The 23,517-nt window shown below is 39.7% G+C and overlaps 2 protein-coding genes across 8 annotated transcripts; one reads left to right on the top strand and one right to left on the bottom strand.

The window, feature by feature from the left end:
• Window positions 1–1,079: 1,079 nt before the first annotated feature.
• LOC114558498 (differentially expressed in FDCP 6 homolog) lies at window positions 1,080–16,886 on the bottom strand. Of its 5 annotated transcripts, none has more exons than XM_028582549.1 (13): window positions 16,870–16,886; window positions 12,067–12,413; window positions 10,118–10,258; window positions 9,812–9,997; window positions 8,559–8,786; window positions 8,310–8,456; window positions 5,914–5,970; window positions 5,682–5,790; window positions 5,278–5,576; window positions 5,008–5,174; window positions 4,360–4,558; window positions 2,951–3,041; window positions 1,080–1,877 (listed from the first exon to the last, which is right to left on the bottom strand). In XM_028582549.1, the coding sequence occupies exons 2-13, from the start codon at window positions 12,160–12,162 to the stop codon at window positions 1,681–1,683; spliced, it is 1,917 nt and encodes a 638-aa protein (XP_028438350.1). In that variant the 5' UTR covers window positions 12,163–12,413; window positions 16,870–16,886; the 3' UTR covers window positions 1,080–1,680. The 5 variants fall into 5 exon arrangements, with proteins under 5 accessions (XP_028438350.1, XP_028438352.1, XP_028438349.1 ...); XM_028582551.1 differs by having other exon boundaries at window positions 12,067–12,336; window positions 16,870–16,884; XM_028582548.1 differs by lacking the exon at window positions 16,870–16,886 and adding an exon at window positions 14,761–14,816.
• Window positions 15,649–22,660, top strand: troap (trophinin associated protein). 3 transcript variants are annotated; one of them, XM_028582545.1, is made up of 14 exons: window positions 15,649–15,745; window positions 16,359–16,445; window positions 16,803–17,040; window positions 17,126–17,657; window positions 18,318–18,436; window positions 18,989–19,040; window positions 19,373–19,518; window positions 19,635–19,689; window positions 19,792–19,868; window positions 19,964–20,050; window positions 20,783–20,890; window positions 21,005–21,284; window positions 21,393–21,595; window positions 22,117–22,660. In XM_028582545.1, exons 2-14 carry the CDS (start codon window positions 16,384–16,386, stop codon window positions 22,189–22,191), a joined length of 2,034 nt encoding a protein of 677 aa, XP_028438346.1. In that variant the 5' UTR covers window positions 15,649–15,745; window positions 16,359–16,383; the 3' UTR covers window positions 22,192–22,660. The 3 variants fall into 3 exon arrangements, with proteins under 3 accessions (XP_028438346.1, XP_028438347.1, XP_028438345.1); XM_028582546.1 differs by having other exon boundaries at window positions 15,655–15,874; window positions 19,795–19,868; XM_028582544.1 differs by having other exon boundaries at window positions 15,656–15,874.
• Window positions 22,661–23,517: the final 857 nt, after the last annotated feature.

The following is a 23,517-nucleotide window of genomic DNA, read 5'->3' as shown; positions in this document are numbered from 1 at the left end:
TGTTGCTCGGTTATGATAACATTGTACTAAAACGTTATTACTAAAACCTGGTAACAAACCTGCCTGTAATGAAGAGAAACTCTGTGCCAAAAACCCTGTTTTTAGACTATTATTATTATTATACTAGTATTATCTCACCATGCATATTCCTAAATTAGTTTGTTGTTAATCTAATCATCACGCAACAATCCATGCATAGGAATAAATGCAGCTCATTTTTGCTCTCAGCCCCACCACCCGGCCATGGTTTATACATTGAAATTTACTTTCTGCATTCATAATGACATGGATTTAGAAGCTGCTGCTAAATTGAGCATATCATTTCCACCACAAAGTTAAGAACAGTCTGGACTCATTTGCTGTTTTGTAATTCTGTTACCTGGATATAGCTTAAGTGAAACAAATCAAATGTCAATCACCTATAAGTATAACTCATTCCTGCCAATAAATAAAAGTTTTCATTATTGTACTATAACTCTTTATTTTCTAAGTATGTATTGTTAATATTTATGTATTTTGTACTTGTTACTATAAGTCTAAAACTTTCTGAAATACACATGTAATATGTAATGCAGTAAAAAGTAGACCAAAAAACAACCTCTGTTAACACTGATAGATACAACTATAAGACTTCAAGTATGTAGACATTGACATTTTATTTAAAACAATGATGGATTATAAAAAAAATCAATCCAGCCCTGTAGACATGTAGTTTGCTCCATGCGTCAGTGGATGTCTCTGTTTAGTAATATGAGCCGATGGTTTTATCAGTCAGGGGCGTCAAATTAGTCAGCGATGACACATTTCAACCATACAGTTTATGGTTTCAACACTGAAAAAATGACGTGGACTCAAATTCAAACTCGAGCGGATGTGCTGTTTGCAAATTCAGCAGAATGGGTTTCAACTTTTGTGTGGTCTTTGTAATTAAAATGTCACCAATTTTATAACTTATTTGAACAGTATTTAAGATATTTATTGTGTAAAGTATAAATTTAGATTTTATTGACAGCAAAGATAATAATTTCTTTGAATCGCATGCTGCACATAATCTAACACAGTAAAGATACAGGCAGAAATCAGGCATTAATTCACTCTTTATTTACAACTGTTATGTTAACTGACAATAGAAACCGGAAGTTCAATGAGAGTTTCTCTTTCTCCCTCTCTCTTTCTTGTTGATCATGAGTGATACTCTTCCAATATAATTGCGGTAAACTCTAATACTTAACCAACTTTTATGTAAAAAAGTCAAGCCACCCTCCACCCCCAAAAATACATATGTTAAAATGAAACATTGTTATGTGGCTATATTACAGAGCTAAACAAATAAGCTCCCTTGCATTGTATGTAAGTATTTGCCTTTAAACATCACAACTTACTTCGTACTTCCAGGATCTTGCTTACAGCTCATTTCCTTTGCACTGAGGTATCGTTTATGTCCACAACAGGCCTCACACAGGCAGTCAAAGCATTAGTTAATTCTGCAAATGTTTTAAACTGTTTCTGTGAAATGAGGTCAGTAAATTCAACATTTAATAGAAATGGTAGTACTTTTGGTAGTAAATTCAGTTTTAAGTGTAGATGTTCCACTCTTTTCATCTCTTGCCCTTCCTGTCAGAAAACCTTACAGACTGACCAGAAGTGACCTACACAGCCTGTCTGTCTGATTCAATTTTTTCAGGGGATGTCCATATCTCCATTAGAGGCATGGGAGTGCCGTTTCTCTAAATCACATCCAGCTCTGGTGTCAACATTCTCTTTGCTCTCCTCGTCCTGATCCTCTGATCCTGATCTCCTTCTGAGACGCAGCCCGGGATCTCTCTGTGTTGGCATCTGGAAGCTTGAGAAGGAGCTTCCCAACGATGGTCTCTTCTCTAAAAACAGCACAAACACAATACTTCAGAAAATGAAGTGAGTGAACGTTTACAGTAGGCAAGTGAAATCATACATTGTAAACGGATGCTGAAATAGAAAAGGAATATCAGGAAATATATTTACAGAACAGGCTATGAAATATAATGACCATTTTTTTATTCACATACTATCTCTGATCTAAGAAAATGGTGTCGCACAACTCTTTACATGAGGCAATGTTAAATGTCAACCCAACCACAGCGACCGCATTTAGCGCTGGCATTTAAAAATCTACAGTACGCTCTGGGGAAATAATTCAAATGATGATGTAACAATAAACATAAATGATTATTTCAAATACACGCTTGTCACCACATAATATGAAGTTACTGAGGTAACGTTTTGTTATCAAACAACCTGTGTTTCACATGAAAACAGCTGTATGGAAACACTGAAAACATCAGATCTGTGTAGAGCGATGAGAAGAGTATAATGTTCCTCAAATGGATACATAAATAGAAATGTCATATTTCCATCGTTTCGTTTTCCGCCAGTTGAGGTTTGACTGGCGCTCTTTTAATGACGTCATCTTGTTGCGCCCTTCTGCAATGATATAATGGCATCCGTCGGGATAATCAGCTGTTTATCTTAATGTGCTCAACTTCTAATATTTGAATGGAAACAAGTATTATTTTGCATTATCTTTTGCTTATTTTCTGTCAATTTGATTACAATTTGTGTTCATTTGGATGGAAATCGGGCTAATCGGGCTGTTACTAATAACATTAACCGTGGCTCCTTTCTATTCAAGTGTCCCAGTAAACCATGACAGTGTGACAGAGAGGCAGTATGCAACTGAAGCAGCTAAATGGAATTCAGCCATAATAAATTGTATTATTAATTTAATAATTGTATTATTGTTTTGTGCTTTTCCTACTGTGACATGCCAGAATGTATTCTGTGAAAAGTGCCCTTTGTCAAAGTTTTTCCCTTCCTCTGCTGGTGTAAAAGTAGAAAAAAAAGCTCTTTTAAAGCTACACATTTTTCTCATGTCACACAATGCACCGTCTCATCATGCAGATGGGTCACGTACCGCCTGGTCCGATTGGTCGCATCAGTCTGTTCATCTGGACGTTCCAGTGTTTGACATTGGTGCTCGCCTGGCGAAGTTTCCGCTGTGCAGCCTGTCAGAGATAAATAGCAGCTCATTAAAATGAATGCCCGATACCTACAAGCAATAAAGACATCAACTTCTGTTAGCAATACCACCAACTACAAGTAAAATAAATATCTGTAATAAGTAATCTAAGTATCTAAGTAATAAGAGGTTACAAAGTTCTGTGACATTAAAAGGTCCCATGGCATGAAAATTTAAGTTTTTTAACATTAATATGAGTTCCCCCTGCCTGCCTATGGTCCCCCAGTGGCTAGAAATGGTGATAGGTGTAAACCGAGCCCTGGGTATCCTGAAAATGAAATCTCAGATTGGCCGATCTGGAATCTTCTCCTTATGAGGTCACAAGGAGCAAGGTTATCTCCCCTTTCTCTGCTTTGCCCGCACAGAGAATTTGGCCCACCCATGAGAGAGAGACATCATGGCTTTCAAATGAGCAAAGTGGCAGTTGGTCAAGGCCACACCCCCACCCTCCACATTGCCCCCCCCTCCTCCTCAATAGCTACAGACACAGAAATGGCACATACTAAGGAAAGCTCATTGTGGAGCTGGCACTAGTGGCTGTAATTATGCACCAAGGCTGAATTTCGGGAAAGAGACTTCAGATACAGTATTAGGGGACCACTAAGGTCTATATAAAAGCATCCAAAGAGCACCATGTCATGCCACCTTTAAAGAAAAAATATTGACTATTACAATATAGAGACATGTTCAATACTGGCTCTCTTTAGGGAGATTAGCAAAGCAGAAATAACACCCCACTTTGTACTAGTGATACCATTAAAAGAAAAAAGAAAACAAAAAATTAATAAGTCACACAGTCTCCAAAGGACAGAGTAAGACTCGGTAAATAGATAGGAGGCATAAGTGAACGAGTTAGACTCGGTTGTTTGACACTTGTTTAAAACTGCGCTGCTGGTTGGACTTTAAAATCACTGAACTGTTTTAAAGGACAGACCATAAAAGCTGTATGTGTTATACTGTATATTGTAATGTCCTGCCCTGTCTGAAACTACATGTAGGTGGCGTCGTCTTGGCTCTGCCATCCTTGTAAATGAGATTTAAATCTTAACAGGCTTACCTGGTTAAATTAACACAAATTAATAAATAAAATGTATTGAATTAATACAAGTAGTATAGGCTTGAAATCCAACTAACAGGTGTGCAACATAAAATGTAAGCCGAAACAGCAGCACTATCACACCAGATCCCCAACAAGCAACATTTCCTCAAAGAGATCAATAGCTTGGACTCAGCTAAATGTAGTTTTGATGATTTGATGATTGTTTTCTCATTTAACTGTGAGGCCTGTATTTATTGGTTCTTACCACTACATCCTGGTCAACCCTGTGCCGGTTGGCGCGGACCTCCTCCAGCTGCCTTTGCGCCTCGTCCAGGGACCGGGACTTGGCCTCCATTTCCTGTTTCAGCTCCTGCTTCTCTCTCTGTGTCTTCAGGATGTACTCCTCCTGTTCCTCCTGCAGTCTCATCAGGGCCTTCATTTTCTCCTCTTCCTCTGCCAGTAACCTGGACACCACAGAGAACACAAACAATAGCATTTTCATTTAAAAATGTATGATTGACTTCTCATTGTTTAAATGGATCAAATAGGTCTATAATGTTTCAGACATCACAGTGAGCAAAGATGCACAGAGCATAATGCGAGCTGTTTGCAGATTAATGTGCTCAAAATAATCAGAAACTTTCACGTGAAAAGGTTTAGAGAGCACAGAAACGGCAACACAATAGATCTGACTGAAGACAGCGTTTAACAACTTCCTCTGTTGGTAGCTCAACTTCCTCAGGAACATAACGCAACATGAACCTTTCAACAGCTGAGTTTAATATCTGCTGTCAGCACACAAGAGCACCTTCTTTCTTCCAGCTAACAGATTCATGTTTGCAAGCTCTTAACCAAAACAAATACATTCTTATTGTGCTGTGAAGGTGCATATGTCTCTAACATAACACTCTACCCTGCTTGAGCGTAGCGGAAGGCCTCCTCATCTCGCCTGGCTTTGATCTCCTGCTGCAGCGCCTCCTCTAAACGCTTCTGCATCTCCTCCAGCTCCTGGATCCTCTTCCTCTGCCTCTCTGCCTCTTCCTCTTTTAGAGCCATCTCGGCCTGCATGCTGACCCGAGCCTTGAGCAAGAAGCAAGAAGGAATCAACGCTCAAATCTTTTTGCTTCTGAATTCAAACTCTTTTCTTCGTTTTATTTTTTATTTTTTTTGCCTCCACACTCACCTCCTCAGCCTCTCGCAGCTGGACCTCCAGGGCCCGCTGGAGCTGTTCATGCTGCTGACGCCTCCTCTGCTCGTCCTGCTCCAGGAGGGCCTGAGCCTGCTTTTGCGCCTCCTTCAGAAGATCCAACTCCGCTAGCTTACGCTCCCGTTCCTCCTGCAGGGCCCGCAGCCTGTGCAGCTCCTCCTCCTTGGCCTGCTGTCTCTTCTCCCGCTGCTCCCGCTGTTCGCGACGCTTCATCTTCAAATCTTTGTGGAGAGACGTTTTCCCCTCCACATGCAGCCTGATAGCTGTTTGAATGGCTGTGAAGAAGACAGTGTTTAAAGTCTTCATATGAAAATGAAGCTTTTAAGATCGATCCATGACTTAGTAGTGATTCATTTCAATCAATGTGAGTCTCCTCTGACCTGTAGTCCACTCCTGTCTCTGTTTGGTGTCTGAGGCACTCATCTCATAAGTCTTGGAGAGGGTTTTCAGACAAAACATGCACCTCTTCCCATCCCGGTCTGGTAGCACCTGTTCAACGAGGAAAACATTCATTTTATTGAATACATATTCCTCCTTCACTTCTCTTGTTACATTTGTTGTGACCATTTCTCAAATAAACAGTGGTGAGGAGAAAAAAAATGGTGAACTCACAGGGTTAAAGACGTTTTTGATCCATTTTGAGCCAAACAATATTTGATCGTCTACTTCCTATAATAAAGCATGATTTTAGAATGATTGCTTGGTTTCCTTTAGAGTACCACATGTTGCAGTGTGTAGTGCTCTTGCTGAAAACAATAACTTTTCTTTGTCATTACTCGGTGTGGTATTGTGTGGTACTGTGTGGCATTGATGAGCTACTAATTGACCCTGTGCTCATGTCAAAAGCCCAGGTAACAATCGCTCGACTGGAGGCTTCAGTTACAGAATGGGTCATTCATGAGAGCGAGGCTGGCACACTAATGTAGAGTTCAGTTCACTTGAGCCGTGTGAGATTTTTGAAGAAATCTGAACCAAAACAACATTTAGTTTCCACCTTTTTTTGTTAAAGATTCTTTTTTTGGGGGCCTTTTTAGGCCTTTAATTGACATGACAGCTGAAGACATGAACGGGGAGAGAGAAGGGGTAATGACGTGCAGCAAAGGGCCGCAGGTCAGAGTCGTACCCACTGCATCGAGGAGTAAACCTCTATACGTGGGCGCCCTCTCTACCAACTGAGCTAACTGGGCGCCCCTGTTGTGTATTTTATAAACTTGATGAATCGTAACCTTTTGGGATTATGACACCTAAATATAAAGATGTCTACTTAGGGACTGTATGAAAATTATTGTGGGTAGAGAGGTTCAGAAAAGCGGGAGGTTTACGTAATTTTCTCTCTTTTTTTTGGGAGGGGGGGTGGCTGAAGTGATTAGTAACACTGCACTATGCATCTTAACAGAAAGCAGACTAAAGGAAGTTGTGTCCATTGTGAGTAAACTGCGTAGTAAAAAAAAAGTAAAAGCTGTTAAAGCGGAACAGGTCTTGGGGAGTACTACTGCATATGTGAAAATAGACGTCTAAATCCTTTTGTGGATCCAGACGGAGCTGCCTGAAATCTGATAAATGGTTGGTGAGGTTACCAGATCTGTGCGGCTAGCCACTACTACCATGACACACTCTCTGATTGCATCGATTTTGACTTCTTTGTAATTTGTTTTTAATCGTCCATTGTGATTAGGACATTGTTATAGAAGTGCAACACTAAATCAATGGAGCACTCTACTAAGGTTTAAATTGGATACATCATCTTAAATTCTTTGTACACTTTCAGTGTTGGAATTTTGGAGTTTTTCCCAACTAACTCTTTATAAAGACGTCGGACTAAATGTCAGTTAACCCCTTGTGTTGTCTTCCATTCAACCATGCATCATCCTCCCAGGTCAAAACTGAAAATCACTTTTTTCAATGTTTTTGGCACTTTGACGTTTAACGCTTCCTTTCACTACCATGTATAAACAGCACTAACACCAAATCATTAATAGATTTACACTTATTTTTGGAATTCATGGTCAATAAACCTAATTTATAGGAAATTATACCTTATTCTTTGGTTAAAAAGCAGAAATTATGATTTTTTTAGACTAATATTAAAAGGAAAGATAATCACAGAATGGCATATGTCAACGTTCAGTCGAGATACTGTTTTGAAAAAAAAAATTTAAATGCTAAAAAATAAAAACAAAACACAAAATTCAATGAAAGTATAGATTTTTGTACTAATGGAATCATCCATTTTATTTTATAAACCCATATTTCTGATATAGACATTTAGACAACGGGTCAAATCTGACCCAAAGACAACACAAGGGTTAAGCATTTGGTCTCCTCCTCTCCCCATGTGCTACTACGGCTTATTTTGTTGCGTTGTTATTTTGTTGCCTTGTTTTTCCCTTTTCTGGTTGTTTTTCTACCTGTAATCAGTCTGAAAGTCTAAACAATCCAAAAGAATATCACACTACAAATGAACCGAACTATGGTTCAATTTGAATGATTTTCATTGGACCAAGGTTCGGCTGTTTGGTCCAGACCGTGGTTCAGGGGAGTTTTCATACCTGTAATTTTGGTACGGATCAAACTGAAAAGCCCTTAGTCAAGGAAAGGGTCCAAATTAAAATAACACTGGTTTGCTTTAAAACAAAACAAAAAAATGTCTGCCCTCCTCCCGACCCCAATAATTTTTGTACAGGCAACTTCTCGTAACTTGTTGCACATGACTCGGGATTTTGAGCAATTCAGCAAGTGTTTAATTTGAATGCTTTCTTTGGACATTGGTCAGTAATTCACAAGAAAAAACAAAAAAATCTGTTAACCATCTTGCGACACCTTGGGAGGAGTCCCAACACCTAAGTTTGATACCACTATCTTAAAGAATGATATTTGGACTCAAATGTACAAAAGAAAGCAGATGAGCAGCATGTATTTTCTTTCTGGATAAACTGACAATGAATACGCAGTTCTTTCCAGTGTTAACAGTGTTTAGCTTTGAAAGACGATCACCTCCAGCTGTTTACCTCAACACAGCAGTTCCCGTCCAGAACTATGTTGCCCTGGCAGTCCTTGCGGTCCTCCCCGGTGTAGTAGGACAAGTTGCTCGGCCTTAAGGTGAACCAGCGTTCCTTCCAGTTTCTCCTCAGCTGGCCTTTCTTCCACAGATAACCCTGCATACACCCCGACCGACACACACATATACTGTCACCAACACAATGCGAAGAATGTCAGAAACCCAAACACATACCTCTGGTCACAGATGGGTCCCCTACCTCTTTGAGGACATCACCAACTATCTCCCTGTATACTTCCTCTATAGCCATGCTGATTATGCTCTTTTCAATTCCTCTGGTTATCTTTCCCGAGTTCATCATCGCCAGAAAAACCCAAACAGTAATGCCGCTCTGCTGCACTGAGTCTTGGGAGAAGAAGTCCTCTAATTCAACACAGTTGAACTCAATACTCATACCCATACATATCTTCTTGAGGAGGTACTCCACCTGAAGAGGAAAAGAAACCAAAGGTCTTGAGAGTGAGAACTAATGTGGCTCATTTGAATGATCTGTCTTTGCTGCATTATACTCAGGGGAAGAAGTTACTAGGTCATTATTTATTCAACTATAATCAAGTACCTGTTATGATCTTTTTTGGAGTGTTTTTGTACTTGAACTTATTTGTGACTTTTCTCTAAAGTTTTTTTTTACTTCACTACAGTTGGGGAGCTAATCACAATAAATGGTTGATTGGCAGATAGGATCAGAGCAGTCTGGTTTTACTTTATTTTTGCACTTTTTTTTTGTAGTTTACAATTTTCAACACAACACCACAGTAAAGATCACATCCAACAATGTCCTTTCTCAAGAGTCACTTTTATTTATGTTACTTCTTAATTAAATATACTTTAGTAACAGTATTTACGACACTGTAGTACTCATTACACCACAGATTTCTTTGTACAGCGGTTGGTGTGTGTGAAGCACATACTGAAATAAAACTGGATGTTTTCTTAAACCCAGCATGACAGAGACTAGTCTGCCTTTGAAATGTAGGGCTTTCTCTTGGCAGCAGCTGTGAAAAACACACAACAGGAAACCAAACCGAGTTTGCAAGTGAGAAACAAGCCCACACTGATGCATGAAAAGAGCACAGCGTTCCATAATGGCAAGAAACAAGGTTTCAGGCAGGGTGTATTAAGTGGTTGTAGATCCACCACCACTTTTCGTTCACAGATTACTGACTATAGTCTCTGAACTGTTCTCAACAACTAGAGCACAATAAATTAAAAATATCCATGTGGCTAAATTTAGAAACAAGTGTCACTATCATTACACACGGCCATTATCAACTTTGATTCAAGATGTGCATATTTGTTTGCTTATATAATCTTACAATAGCAAATGCTTTTTACAGTCCCCATATAATAATTCCAATAAAAGCATATTTTTAAGTTTTTTTGTGATAGAAATTGTAATGAGTGAGTGTGAAGAAATTCCTTTAAATCTAAATATATTCTAGTTGAACCTACCTCATCAGGGACCATAACCAAAGGGTACTTGTCTTCAGAGAGAAAATTAAAAAGGCACCAAAGCCGAAAAGCATCCTTCTCTGGCAGAACAGTACTGCTGGTTTTGTCCGTCTGGTAGTTTTTCTTTGCTGTAAGCGTCCAGCAGAGCTCATCTACGTTTTCCTTAATAAAAGAGCCTTCAATAACCTACAATGACAAAATGCAGAGATTGAAAAAACTTTAACAGCATCCTTGACTACACATTACAATTTGACAAAACAAAAAGAGCATGTTATATATTATTATGTTATAGTTGAGTTGTATCACCTTGTCCAGGATGTATTTGTTGAGGTAAGGCATATAACCCTGACTGGAAACTGGACCATCATCATCATCCCTGAAGTGCTCCTCCAAAGCAACTGGGTCATGTGGGATGGACAAGACTGTGCACAGGTTGTGGGACAGCACCTGAAAAATCACAACGTACAGGACAGAAATATTAATAAATTAATTAAATAAATAAATAATGATTATTAATATATAATTATGATTATCATGTCAGCGATTCAATTCGATTCCATATCTCAATGCATCTTGATGCATCACGATGCATCAAATAAATGTTTCTATTAAAGCCATGTAGGATTTAATTCATAGCTTTTCAAGCTTCAAAAACAAAACATTCTGCAGTGCTCTAATACTAGATAAATTGGATACATAAAACTACAGCACTGAGCACATGGCACTTCCTGAATGTGTAAAACATAACAGAATATGTAAACAGAAATGTTGTTAGGCATACACTAAATTGTAAACAGAAATGATTATGAGCCTGCCGATTATCGATGCAGCATCGTCCATGTCCACAATTTGATGCATCGATTATTTGATTAATTTCAACACCTCTACATACTGCATGGCAAACATTTTAAGACCCACTGTTTGAACTGCAAAAAATAACCTTTTTTTTTGGTTTAAAACCAATAAAATCTAAATTTGTGCAGCAGTTTTCATACATTCAGTGGAGCTCGAAGTGCTTTACAGGTGACTGACAAACTAAAAAATATAGTTATAAGATTGAAAAATGTGCATGAAAATAGAAATGTGAATATAATATGAATAAAAAATGTGATAATAGGCAATACAAAATAAAAGATGAAAAAACATGAAAACAATTCAGAAGATTTGTAGGTTATATGTTTTTTGTTTGTTCTTTAAAGTAAATTATAAGTTACATAAACTACTATATGTAATCAGTGTACTACTACTACTATTAGTACTTTCACTGCAATACATGTCTTCAAATGAGAGCATGCAATGTCTTAAGAGATCTGTTGCATGTTATCAGACAACCAGTCTCCGTGTGTTGAGCCATAACCACATCCTGTCTCTAGTCTCCAGTGCACTACAACATCTGTCAGTTTTGAGGCCACGGCAAGCAAACTGCTTTCTTTGAGCGCGTCTAAAGAACATGGTGCCTGTACACAGGCTGCATGCATGAGGGGGATAAGCCAAGTCATGAGGCTGACTTGCTGTGGGCCAGTGGCAGGGAGCATATCGCAGGAACGTGGAGGTGGCTGGAAATGAAGTCTTATACACAACAAGACCAAGAAGTGACATAACAATGAGATCAACAAAAATACAGTGGCTTCATTGACGCCCTGTGGCTGGAAACAACAATCACCAACATGTTTCCACTTTGTCCTTGCTCTCACTGTAACAATGTTCTTTTGACGTATACAGGCTCATGTCTATTCAACTTGCTGTTCTCTGGTCAGGTCCAGTGCCAGAGAACCCTTTGCACTACAAGCTGGTACATGGAGGTCCAGTGTTAAGTACAGCTTGGAGATGAGGGCTCCCATTCATATAAAGACTGAAAGCAAACTGGTACTCTCGTGCTCTTGCCAGACAGAGGTGCATATTGTGCCCTCTTTCAGCAGTGAAAGCATTTTTATCGAAATATAGAGAACAAACTTGTTCCTTGTTGGACAGCACTTGATTTAAAAACACAGGAAATGTTGAGGATGATAAGTATTATCAGATTGCGTACACACTTATTTCCTGAAGCACAGAATCAAATGTAACAAAGACCAAAGAACAAATGCATTTGTGACATTTAGTTTGCTGAGCATTTCAAATATTTTCACCTCATCCTCCTCAGAGCGAGCCCACGTGATGGAAAATGAATTGAGGTAAGAAATGAGGCAGCAGAGTAAAAAGACGAATAAAAGTCTAATTTTACAGGTAGAGGACCCCCACCCCCCCCCCCCACTCACCTTCAGCTGAGACTTGGACACTTTACCGCTCTTCTCCAGATCCAGGGCTGTGAAACCGTACCAGATGGACTTGAGCAGCTCAGACCGCAGGTCCATGTCTGCAGCAAAGTTACTTTCTGGTTTCCTCCTCCACGTCTCTTCTTCTTCCCTCTGCTGTTGACACAGGGCCCCTGGGTGACAGGCAGACACCCACACTGTGTTGCTGCTGTCAGGCAGGCATGAGGCTTTACCAACCTTCTGGCAGCGACACCTGCAGGCCGTCCATAGTCACTAATGGAGAGGGAGGGTCTGATTGTTTACTACATGATCTGATCCTGCCTTCCAGTGGTGAAAGAAGTACTCACATCCTTTAAAGTAGAAATAACACAATATAAAAATATTTCATTAGTTTCACTCACAAGTTAAAGTCCTTGATACATTGTACATTTTAGTACAGTTTTAAACTATATTACCATTATATAGACGGGTTTCCTGTTTACAAACATTACAGGGTGCGTGCGCATACCAGGGGCAGAAAGATTGGTGAGCTGGTCCGATAATGCAAACGCATTTTTGTCTCAGTGCACATTGTCTTAGTCCCTTCATTTCGTGATGGCATTTATATAACACATACTCTATGGTCTTACAAAGCTAACGTTTTTGACCGATTACAATTTAATCATTTTTTGTGAGCTGGAGAGCTGTCGTTATGAGAAGCTAGCTACAGCTCTGTTTGCCATTCATTCCAATGGGGAAACCTCGCGGCTAGACTTTCGACATACATTGCATATATTTAGGGCCCGAGCGCCGACAGCGGCGAAGGCCCTATTGAAACTGAAGGAATTATTATTTTTCTTTCTTTCTTTCTTTCTTTCTTTCTTTCTATTATTTTCCCGTCAAATGAATTGGCTTTTTGAGGGGCTTAACATATTCAAAAACTCACCAAATTTGGCGGTCGCATCAAGTCTGTTGAAAAGTTACGTATTTGAAGGGTTTCGGGAATAGGCGCACAAAAATGGCTCGCTAGCGCCCCCTAGAAAGTTACGAAAATTGAGCCCCTGCAGTCCCCCTGAGCCCCGCCCCCTACGTTTAAGCCACGCCCCCTTTCACAGCTAATGAACCGTATGACGTAGAGTCTTGTGTAAGGTATCGTTGAACTCGGCGGGGAGTTCCCTTTTCATTGGTGACGGTTTGCGGCGTCTGAGTGCCACCTAAATGCACGGTCGCAAGGAGCGGCGTCTGCCGGTAACCCCGACGCGCAGAGGCGCGAGGGCCCGTCCATTGCTGCTCGCAGCTTTAATTACACTTTGAATTTCGTCATGGTATTTATATAACACATACTCTATGGTCTTATAAAGCTAACGTTTTTGACCGATTACAATTTAATCATTTTTTGTGAGCTGGAGAGCTCTCGTTTATAGCTCTCGCTATAGCTCTGTTTGCCATTCATTCCAATGGGGAAACATCGCTGCTAGAATTTCGACATGCATTCCGGTGGCGTATTCCTTTAAGCATTCCTTATTGTTTGTATATAACTGCTGACTCAATAAAACATGATTTTAGTTGGATCTGTTTGTCGGTCTTTCATTTTGCAGTGTTACTGTGATATATATGTATGGCTATAATTATCATTTTAGGCTAATGTAATAGCCCGTGTTAGCAGCAGGGTTACTCCTGAGTGTACCCTTATGGTTGGTTTATGTCTTAAAATAATGGCCAGGATTTCTGGGAAAAGGTACGATATGTTAGTTTCAAAACATCACTGTAGGTTGATTGTTTTTCGCAGCAGAAGTTGATTGTGGGCGAGAGGACGATAACACTGTCTTGGTTAGCTCGCCGAAGCTCTACTGCCACTGTCTCGGAAACGTTAGCTAATGTCCGCTAGCTAATGTAGGCTAACTATAGCCAGTTAGCTTTGTATGTAATGTAACAAAAACCCACCCATCGCAGATATAGTAAACTCCGAAGGCAGTCGTAATATTTACCTAGTAGGCTAGGCTAACACTGTTGCGCTAACGTTAGCAAAACATCGGCTTAGCTTTAGCTAGCTGTCTAAACTTGTCTCGAGTCCGGACCTTTAATTGTCTATGGTCCGGACGCGAGTACCACAGCCCTGACAGGTAGATATCACTTAGCTGAACAACCACAAGCTGCAACTTTTTTGATTGATACAATGGGAGCCTGACTCTTGCATATGACTCCAATCTGCCCCTCTTATGGCTTGAAGCCATAACCTCCGCCGGTTTTTGGCAAAAGCATGCTTCCCCCTAGGTATGTTAAACATCAGGCACCCATCACTGGCTCTGTTTGTACAATTAACTACGCAACAACTCCTTGGCATTTTGACTTACGCTATGCCGCTACTAGCTAGCTAGCTACACAAAACACGTCTTCTTTCTGCCCCCCGGTTGCGTGCGCAAGCAGTGATGACGTTGCTGAGAAACCCATGTATAGTTGTATTATTACTGATGCGTTAAGGTGTAATCAGAATTTAATCTTGTATGTAGGTGGTCGAAGTGGAGATCATTTTCACCATCTACGTATATTGTTGGGTAGCCTACTCGTTATCACAAGGCATACTGTTTTATAAATAAAATGAAATGTCATAAGTGTTCTCAGAAAATCTTAATATGCAAAGTAGGGAGCAACTAAAGTCAAATAAATGTAGATAGGTATAAAGTATAAAATAGAAATACTCAAGTAAAGCACAAATACCTCATAATTGTAGCCTACTCAAGTATCTACTTTGCACCTCTGCCGCCTTCAAAGGCTGGTAAATCGGGGAAAAAAAGAGAACAGTTTTTCATAGCAAAAATTAGAACAATTTCATTAGTAGTTATTTTATTACCACTGTATTATTTACAAACTAACTAGTTTTATCTTATACCTTTTGCTCTAGCTAGTGTTAACTGTCACATAAATTAGCTTATAACGTTAATTAAATTAGCTAGCAAATAACGTTAGCTCTAGCTTGGTTGTGTAAACGTTAGCTACATATATAACGTTAGCTAGCTAGCTAACGCCCATTTAATTTAGCTAAAGTTAAAAGCCCAGTAAAAATAGTAATTTTCCCACTGGGGATCAATAAAAAGTATAAATTAAAATTAACTATATTGTTTATGTGAGTCTTTTACATTGTTAACAATGTACAACCTACCAGTATGTATGCTAGCTATGTATGTAAATGTAGGCTACCTTCTAGCCAACATTACCCTGGCTTTATACGTCTAGCCACATCTCACGTTTTATCGAGAGCATTTCAAATAAATAATCTAGCTAGTAATGAAAATAATGAAGAGGTAGCTAACATTAACGGGGTCACGACAGATATATCCATCTAGAACCTAGAGCTCCTTTCTTTGGGGTAAATTAACTAGTCAGTAAGTCACGCACAGCGCTGTGGAGATGTTCTTGTGCGTCTTTTATGTTTTGGTTAGCCAAAGAAGTCACTTTGTCCCACAGAAGCTGGACAGCAAATTGTCTTTGGCCGCGGCAAAAAGCAATCACGTGGTTAAACAACTTTCGCGTCGTTACCATGGAGCTGTTTATGAAAATCCGTTGCTCATTGGTTGACAATGTTGTCATCACCAAAGTGCGCGCAGTCATTGGTTAGTACGGTTTCTTGTTGCAACCAATGGCTAAGCCCGCTTTTTACAAAACTGCTGCGAGTCCAGGAAGTTGACTGACTGCGGAGTAAAAGGTAGAAGGACATAACAAGGGATCTTTAAACCTGCACATAACGCCTGGAAAACCATTTGGAATTAATTGTATCAGAAGTACTTTATTGGATGTACAGAAGAAAGTAACAGAGGCACTTTTCTATTTTAAAGTATGTAACGTATGTAATAAACGGCTCTACGTGTGTATGTAGCATATGCTCACGAGAAAAGATTTGACATTAAAACAGCTGAAGTAAACGTTAGCCTGCTCGATCAAAGCTAACGCTAATCTACTAATCTTCTCAATATGGGCTAGTCAACACGTTGGTTTGCAACGTGCACAGGCATAGATACTTGATCAGGCTAATAAATGCCATTATTTAATGCATGATCATGAAAAGATTTTTTTTTTTTACTGTGCTTGGCATTTGGCTACATTGAGCTCTAGCTTTCTTAACTTGTTTGTTTTTCTTGCTTCCAATCTTTGGTAACGTTGGAGCGGTCAAATTGTGAATTGTTGAAACTTTGAAATAAATTGTAGTCTGTTTTTTAATGTTTCTGCTGGTGCATGATTTGTGCATTTAGTCTATCTCTGTGCACAGTTTACTAGTAGCCGTAGTGTTTAAGCTTGGTTGCCATTTGTTGCTCCTCTAGTTGCTCTTCACACCTTGCTATCATCATGGACTCCTCTCCAGTCCTTCGTCAGCAAAGTCACAACAAAATCCGCAGTGACTTCATGAGGTAAGCCAGTTAATGCAACTAGAAAGTACCAAAAGCTGCCACTGAATGTCCTGTCATATTTGTAATCTTGTTTACTTATTGTTTGAATCAGATAGGTGATGGATGTGTGGCTGCTTTTTCTTTAGGCAACATTTTTTTGTGTGGCTGCTTGTATTTAGACATTTAACATTTGCACACTTTGGCTTCTTTTGTTAAACAAAAAACAAGAGAGAAATTTAAATATTTCTCAAGAAATGTGTTTGGTATTGGTACCAAAACTCTGGTATTGGCAATAGTAATACAATTTAAAAAAAATCAAACCATGTGTAACTCTAATTGCATTTATTATTTTGCGACTGACTGGCTATCTCCACACAGAACAAAGAATGAACATAACAAAATGCCAGCGCACCCAAAGCCTTCCAAAGGCCTCTCTGCACCTCACCTTTCCAACCAGAATATTGAGAACCTGGATCCAGGAAACTCTGAAATGGGCAGGAGGGCACCTGTGCGGCCAGGTGTTAGTAGGCTTCCAGTGCTTGCAAAGTCCCTTTGTCTTCCGACTCCGTCCGACTTCAGTAAATCTCACTGTAGGTGGGAGGAGAAACCTCTGGCTGTAAGTGCTTCCTTCATGTCCTGCAGATTTAAATGTAATGTTTTCTATTTAATCAGATTAATCATGTTTTATACTTTTCCTACAGGGGAAAACTAAGAAGAAAAAGCCATGCACCAGGCCTGTACCTTTCAACCTGTCTCAGCCCAAGAGCTCAAGAATAGCCACTGAAAATCAACAGCCCCCCACTGTTTTACAATCAAGGACTGGCACTCATGCTGTCCAACCTGAAAACAATGTATGCAGTGCTCGTCTAAAAACCCAAAACATAAGCGCGAAACCTACTAAACATCCAGCTTTGTTAAACCACAATATGGACTCAAGTAAAGGTACAGGGAAGTCTATTGGAAAGGCTACAGGAAGTACATCCCAGCTATCAGGACAGTCTGGGCCTTCCAACACATTGAGGACTTCAGCCACTTTGTCCAATCCTTTATCATCCATTCCAAATAATGCTATGCATCAGGCCAGCGCTGCTTCTTCTGCACAGCCTACTGTTAGTGCAGAAGCCTGTTTGGATAACATGAGCCTGCTCAGTCTCAAAGATCCAGCCAAGATGTCTCATGCTAACCAAAACATGAAGCTGACCACACAGGGGAATTTTTCCAAAAGTTCAACCGGTAAGTTAAATGTGTTGTCGCCTTGTCATTGCTTTTGAGCAGTACACTTCCATTGGTGTTGTGCACAATATAACCGAATATATTTGCTTCCTGCATTTGAATCTATGTAGACTCATTTGTGTTTATGCACTCAGTTGCCAGTTTATAAGGTACACTTAACTAAAACTAATGCAGTCTAATTCAACAGCCCTGTAATAAATCCTACACTTCATGAAGGTTGTAATGTTCAGGTGTTGATTCAATATTTTGGTCATTTTGAAGGATTGTTTGTGGTGCTGTTTTGTATATTGTATATTATACTGACACGTGTTTCTATTATTTTGTCCACCTGATCTTTATTAATGAGTGGGGGCTAAATAAATGGAGCAACACTACTTACAATACTTTTGAATATAGGTTTTGATTTATCTGTTTGCTTTTACCTACAGTGCACTAATTGGACATTTTTAATACTGCTGCAACAACTGCATTTCTCCATGGAGATGAATGTATTTCACCTGTAAAATAATACCAGTGTAGCTTATTATTAATGAGATAGCTAGAATATTTGGGATTGTCATGATTGCCTGCTCTCTCTTTTTTTTAGTTGGGACTTTAACTACATTGCTCATTTAGGTTTCCATGTGAATAGCAGTAACCAGTGTGTCCTATGTATTTCAGACAAAGGGGAGAACTTCCAGTCTGATCATGCGGCTTTGCTCAGTATCCTCCGGAACGAAGGAGTAAGTGCCACAGGTCTGAGATCTGCAAATTCACTCTCCAAACCCTATAACTTTCTGGTGAGTTGGTTTTATAATTCTCATTTACTTCTAGGGCTGGGCAATATATCGATATTATATCGATATCGTGATATGAGACTAGATATCGTCTTAGATTTTGGATATCCTCATATCGTGATATGACATAAGTAGTGTCTTTTCCTGGTTTTAAAGGCTGCATTACAGTAAAGTGATTTACTGTTCTAGCTGTTCTATTATTTGCCTTTTCCCCACTTAGACATTATGTCCACATTACTGATGACTGTTTATCTAAAATCTAAGTGTGAAGATATTTTGTAAAAGCCCCATTTGTCAACCCTAGAATATCGCCGCAATATCGATATCGAGACGAGATATTCGGTCAAGAATATCGTGATATCTGATTTTCTCCATATCGCCCAGCCCTACTTCCTTCTTTTACAATGCCTTTGGTCCCTACACTTTCACTGAAGTTTTTTTATTTGTGGTTTTGAATGTTTATTTTTGTCTGAATCGTGACTTTTCACCATTTTTTGTTATAAATCTATTAAATGTGTTTTAATAACCAATTGCTGGTGATTCTCTTGTTTGCAGCCCCAGCGAGTGTCTGTCATGAAGAGTCGACAAAAAACTGGACCCACTACCGGTAAGCACAAGCTTAGAAACATAATGTGTACCTGAATAAACAGTATGTGATCACAGTAGATATAAAAGTTGGTAAACCCAATCACAACGACCGGGTGAAATTAGAAATGTCATGTCTTCTCATTTCATGAACGGTTGTTTAGAGTGAAACCATTTACAGAATTGTGAAGTTATGTCTTAGTACATTTATGTATTTTTCTGGGCCGCTAACTATTTTTGGATGAAAGCAGTAGTTGGACATTTTGGGTAATACTCCTTTTCACTTTCTCGCACTGAGTTAGATGCGACCTTTGCATGTCACTTGAGTCTGTTCTCTTTGTGCTCTTCTTACAGGATCAATGAAGTCGATGCCGTTCTCCCCAGACCCCGCTGCACTGCAAAGTATCCTGCAGAACGAGGGAGTGAAGGGTCGAGGGCCTGTGGGGTCCACACCCCGAAGCTCTGTCTGTCCATCAGGCAGGGGCACTTCAATTTACACAGTATGTATACATCAAATTAGTTTTCCCTTTGGCTCTTTTAAAAAAAAAAAAAAAAAAATCTTATTACATTTCTTTCGAAACCCAAGCACAGTTTAATTTACTGTGTTGCTTCTCAGGCTCAGAGAGTGCCGGTTAGAAAGAATCGTGCAGAGGCGACCGGAGGACCAGCAGGTAAGATGCAGAATCGTTGTTCTTGTTATCTTAGGAAACCTAATGCATCCTTATCCTTTGTCCCTGTACCCAAACGTGACGCTGCTGTTTTATCCTCACTAGCAGTCGAAGAGACTCCACAGAAGAACTGGACTCCACAGAGGGTCCGCAACACCAGGCATCAGCCCATGTCTGCTATGGTCAGTTTACATGCATTGAATGTTGACGCTCTGTCTGTTTAGTACGTGGTGTTTCTCACAGTCAGTGCCTTATTTCACCATGCTGCTGTTTTCAGAAATGTTATCTGTCGACACAACAGTCATGGTACAGCGGCACTCCCGGGCTGCGGAGCTGCAAAGCCAACCTTCAGCCGCACCAGGAGGTGAGAGCAGGATACCGTGTCAATTTTATAACATGCCTAGAAAGTTTTTCCACACATCCGTTCAAAAGTCTAACACAAAACAAAAAGAGATGCATAATCTGTATGTGCAGAATAAAGTTCAGCCACACTCAAAGCCAAAATTGTTCTTTCAACCAATTCAAGGCAGCTACAACAAAGGCTTGATCACTTTCTGATTTTCAGATACACTTAATGGATGCAGCATTTCAGAAATGTAAAAATGTGTTCATATTAAGCTGTACCATCTGTTGGTGGAAGAGAAATGTTTGAGCGCCATTTATGTTATGGGAGTAAAATAAAGGATATGTATCTCTCTGCAGGTCTGAACATGTTAAAAAAAAAACAACAACAACTATGTTTGATGTTGGTTTTGAAATTAGAGGATGGAGATGAAAACAACCTCATGTAATCAGAACTCACCAAGATTTTGGGATGCTGAAGATGTTAACTAATTAATTAATTATCAAAGTCAGCATGTATAGAGCGGATTGCAAATTTTATAAGTCTGTGCCGGTGATCCTACACCACTGTCACATTAAAAGCGCACCTTTTACTGTATTAATAAAATAACTAAAACGAGTATGTTTAACATTATGCAGTGTTGTTTTCATTTTGATCTGAAGCCTTTTACTACTACTATCATATATCTTTAACCAGAAATAATCATACTTTGCTCCGTACCACAGTTCATATGGCTTTCTTGTTTGTGAGCAGGAGATTGTCCAGAGATTATTTGATGATCAAGAGGACGAGCAGAGCACAAATGTGGCTGACAAAGATCCCGAGACACGAGCAGGGCAGCTCCCAGTTCAAGCCACAACTGTAAACAAACCTTCCAGCCATACAGAGATCCATATTGAATTCAGTTCTCGTTATTTATGTAAAATATACTGAAAAATCACTGTATTCTGTTTGTGTCCTCCCTCACTCCTCCAGACTACATCCCACTGTGAAGAAAAGGCAGAGGCGAGCAGGGTCAGCAGCGAGAAGGAGGAGGTCAAGGAGGAGCAGAGCATTGTGGGAGGACAGCCGTTCTTCCAAGCACCGCAAAGAGAGTCTGTCATTTTTTTTTCAACTGGCAAAACCTTGTTAAGAGCTCCACGTTTTGAGAAGCGCCACGAGCCGCATGGCCCGGTGCTGCCAGTACAAGAAGAGATGTCCTCTGTGTCAGTGCCAGTCTGTCAGACCAACCCTTCGGTTCAGAGTCTGCACAGAGGTAACACTGACATCTCAAAATAATCCATTCTATAGTATTACACATACAGTACAGTCAACATTTTCCTGAATTGTGAATATGTTTTTGAAGTGTGACTTTCTATTACAGACCTCATTGTACAGAAGACTTGTGCTCCGAGTCTTGCAGTGGCAATGCTGCGTAAGCGTCTTCCTTGTCTGGAGGAGCTTCGTATAGACGAGGAGGTGGCCTCCTACACCTCAGGGTCTGTCCCCGCTGCTCCCGGGTTTCTCCCCCTTCAGCCCCGATGTGGGAACCCGCTGGCCTCCATCCTGCACTCCGAAGAGTCCTTTGTGAGTACACCGCTGACAGTGTGCACGTACAGAAAAATGTGTGCCATTTCTATATCAAATCACTGACATAATAGTTTTGAATAGGAGTCTTTAATCCATTTTTTTTTTAACAATATCTTTAACCAGAGCTGAGAGCATCAATGAATGAGTTTAGTACAGCGATGCTGTAGGTCCAGATTGATGCTGTGCCCTAAAACCACACTACACTAAATCTAAGCAGGTTTTGAGTATTTTGAGTATTCACAAATAAACTGCCTATAAAAGGTATTTGCCACCTTGGAAAGCAAGAAAGCAAATTACCTTATTTCCCAATTTATTGAACTATTCCTTTAATTTACAACACCGTACGATACAACATAGTGCAGTGCTTCAACCCGACAAGTTATCACATTTAGTTGGACAGTGGCATCCAACACTGAACATAATACTTTAAAACATATACATACATATTCTATGTGTGTATATTCACAGACATACAAGTTAATATGAATATTTATCTACTGTATGTTTTTGTTTTCCAGAAATTTGTTCCAATTGGTTTCAATCTCTCATTCGGCCCTTCATCTCCACGCAGCTCTCCACTGCAGGAGAGATGACTTTGCACTACAAGTACTGTATTTGTTTTACTGTTAATATCCAGAGTGGATAAGTTAATTCTGTACTGATGAGACTTTTTTTAATGGAACTAATTTTGTTTGTCCAACACTGTTGTTGCTAGCCTTAATAAAAGTCCAAAGAATGCTGCTAGAATAATACTTTTTAGAAACCTTTATTTTTAAGCTTATAAATGTGTATGACCACCCTCAGTAGATGCTTTCTAAAATGAAATGTTATTTCTGTTAAATAATGTGTATTTTACACTGCAGGCACTCTAAGTCACTGAATCAAAACCTAAATGTTGGAGAGAAAAAAAATGTTTTAAAAGGTCAATGACGACTCATCAGTGTTTTAGCTTTAGTATATATAGATTAGGATGGCTCAAAGCATCGCACCAGAATATTCTTGTTTGGATTGAAAATGATAAATGTACAGTGTTTATAATAAATTGATATGGGTTACTGTCTAGCCGTGTATGACTTTTTTTCAGCTTTTGAACTTATTTAAAGGGGCATCCCACTCATTTGTATAAATCCCACAGTTGTATATCATGTCTTCTGTGGTTCTGGAGGAGCTTTCTAAAGTCAGGCATACTGTCGGCATAGAGTTTGAAAGATGTGGGCAGGGAGGGGTCAGACGACATTGTGATAATGGTTGCAATATGTGAAGCGTAGGTTGCATTGTTTTTGGAGCTCCACCCATACTAGCGACTAACCGGTTTATTTCTGAAAGAGTTCATCAGGTATTCGATCGTCAGAAAATTAATTGTCAACAATTTTGATAGTAATTCAAATAAAGTCATTTTTGAAGAAAATAAATGAGGAATGCTAAGTAATTCCACACTGTCGGCCCGTCCACGTGATCCAGCCTTCCGTGACCGCGCACGCCCCCCTCCCCTCCTCCACGCAGGTGCTAGTATGCAAGGAGGACACGGAGGATTAATTATTAACATGATGGACTCTTCAGAAGAGGTAATTATCTTCACTCGAGCTGTTGCGCGGCAAAGTCACCGGACGCCCCAATCTTCATCATAGCCATACTGACAAATACAGAGAGAGTTGTGTTAATTAGCTCTGTAGCAACACATTTGGCAATGGCTTGAATGTAACAGACGTTTATTAATATCCAAAAGTTACGCACTAAAGCTTTAAAGACGTGGAAAAGATCATCTTAATTGCATGAAACAAGATATGCAGGTTGTCTTACATTATTCAAATTGCTTCTGGGCCAGATGTGGAGTTAGAGTCTTTTTATGGACGCATGTTGCAAGGTGCACATATCAGCGTCATGGGAAATACTATCCTGTTCCGAGGGACCGTATTGAT

Source organism: Perca flavescens, chromosome 7 (genome assembly GCF_004354835.1).
Source record: "Perca flavescens isolate YP-PL-M2 chromosome 7, PFLA_1.0, whole genome shotgun sequence".
NCBI lineage: Eukaryota > Metazoa > Chordata > Actinopteri > Perciformes > Percidae > Perca > Perca flavescens.
This window is presented reverse-complemented; position numbering and strand designations above follow the sequence as displayed.

Coding starts and splice junctions, on each gene's coding strand:
- troap (XM_028582545.1), top strand. CDS start 16,384: ATGGACTCCTCTCCAGTCCTTCGTCAGCAAAGTCACAACAAAATCCGC. Junction 17,041..17,125: donor GGGAGGAGAAACCTCTGGCT/GTAAGTGCTTCC, acceptor CTTTTCCTACAG/GGGAAAACTAAGAAGAAAAA. Junction 19,690..19,791: donor GGCGACCGGAGGACCAGCAG/GTAAGATGCAGA, acceptor TATCCTCACTAG/CAGTCGAAGAGACTCCACAG.
- LOC114558498 (XM_028582549.1), bottom strand. CDS start 12,162: ATGGACCTGCGGTCTGAGCTGCTCAAGTCCATCTGGTACGGTTTCACA. Junction 8,787..9,811: donor TGGTTATGGTCCCTGATGAG/GTAGGTTCAACT, acceptor TTTCCTCTTCAG/GTGGAGTACCTCCTCAAGAA. Junction 5,175..5,277: donor AGCTGCGAGAGGCTGAGGAG/GTGAGTGTGGAG, acceptor TTCTTGCTCAAG/GCTCGGGTCAGCATGCAGGC.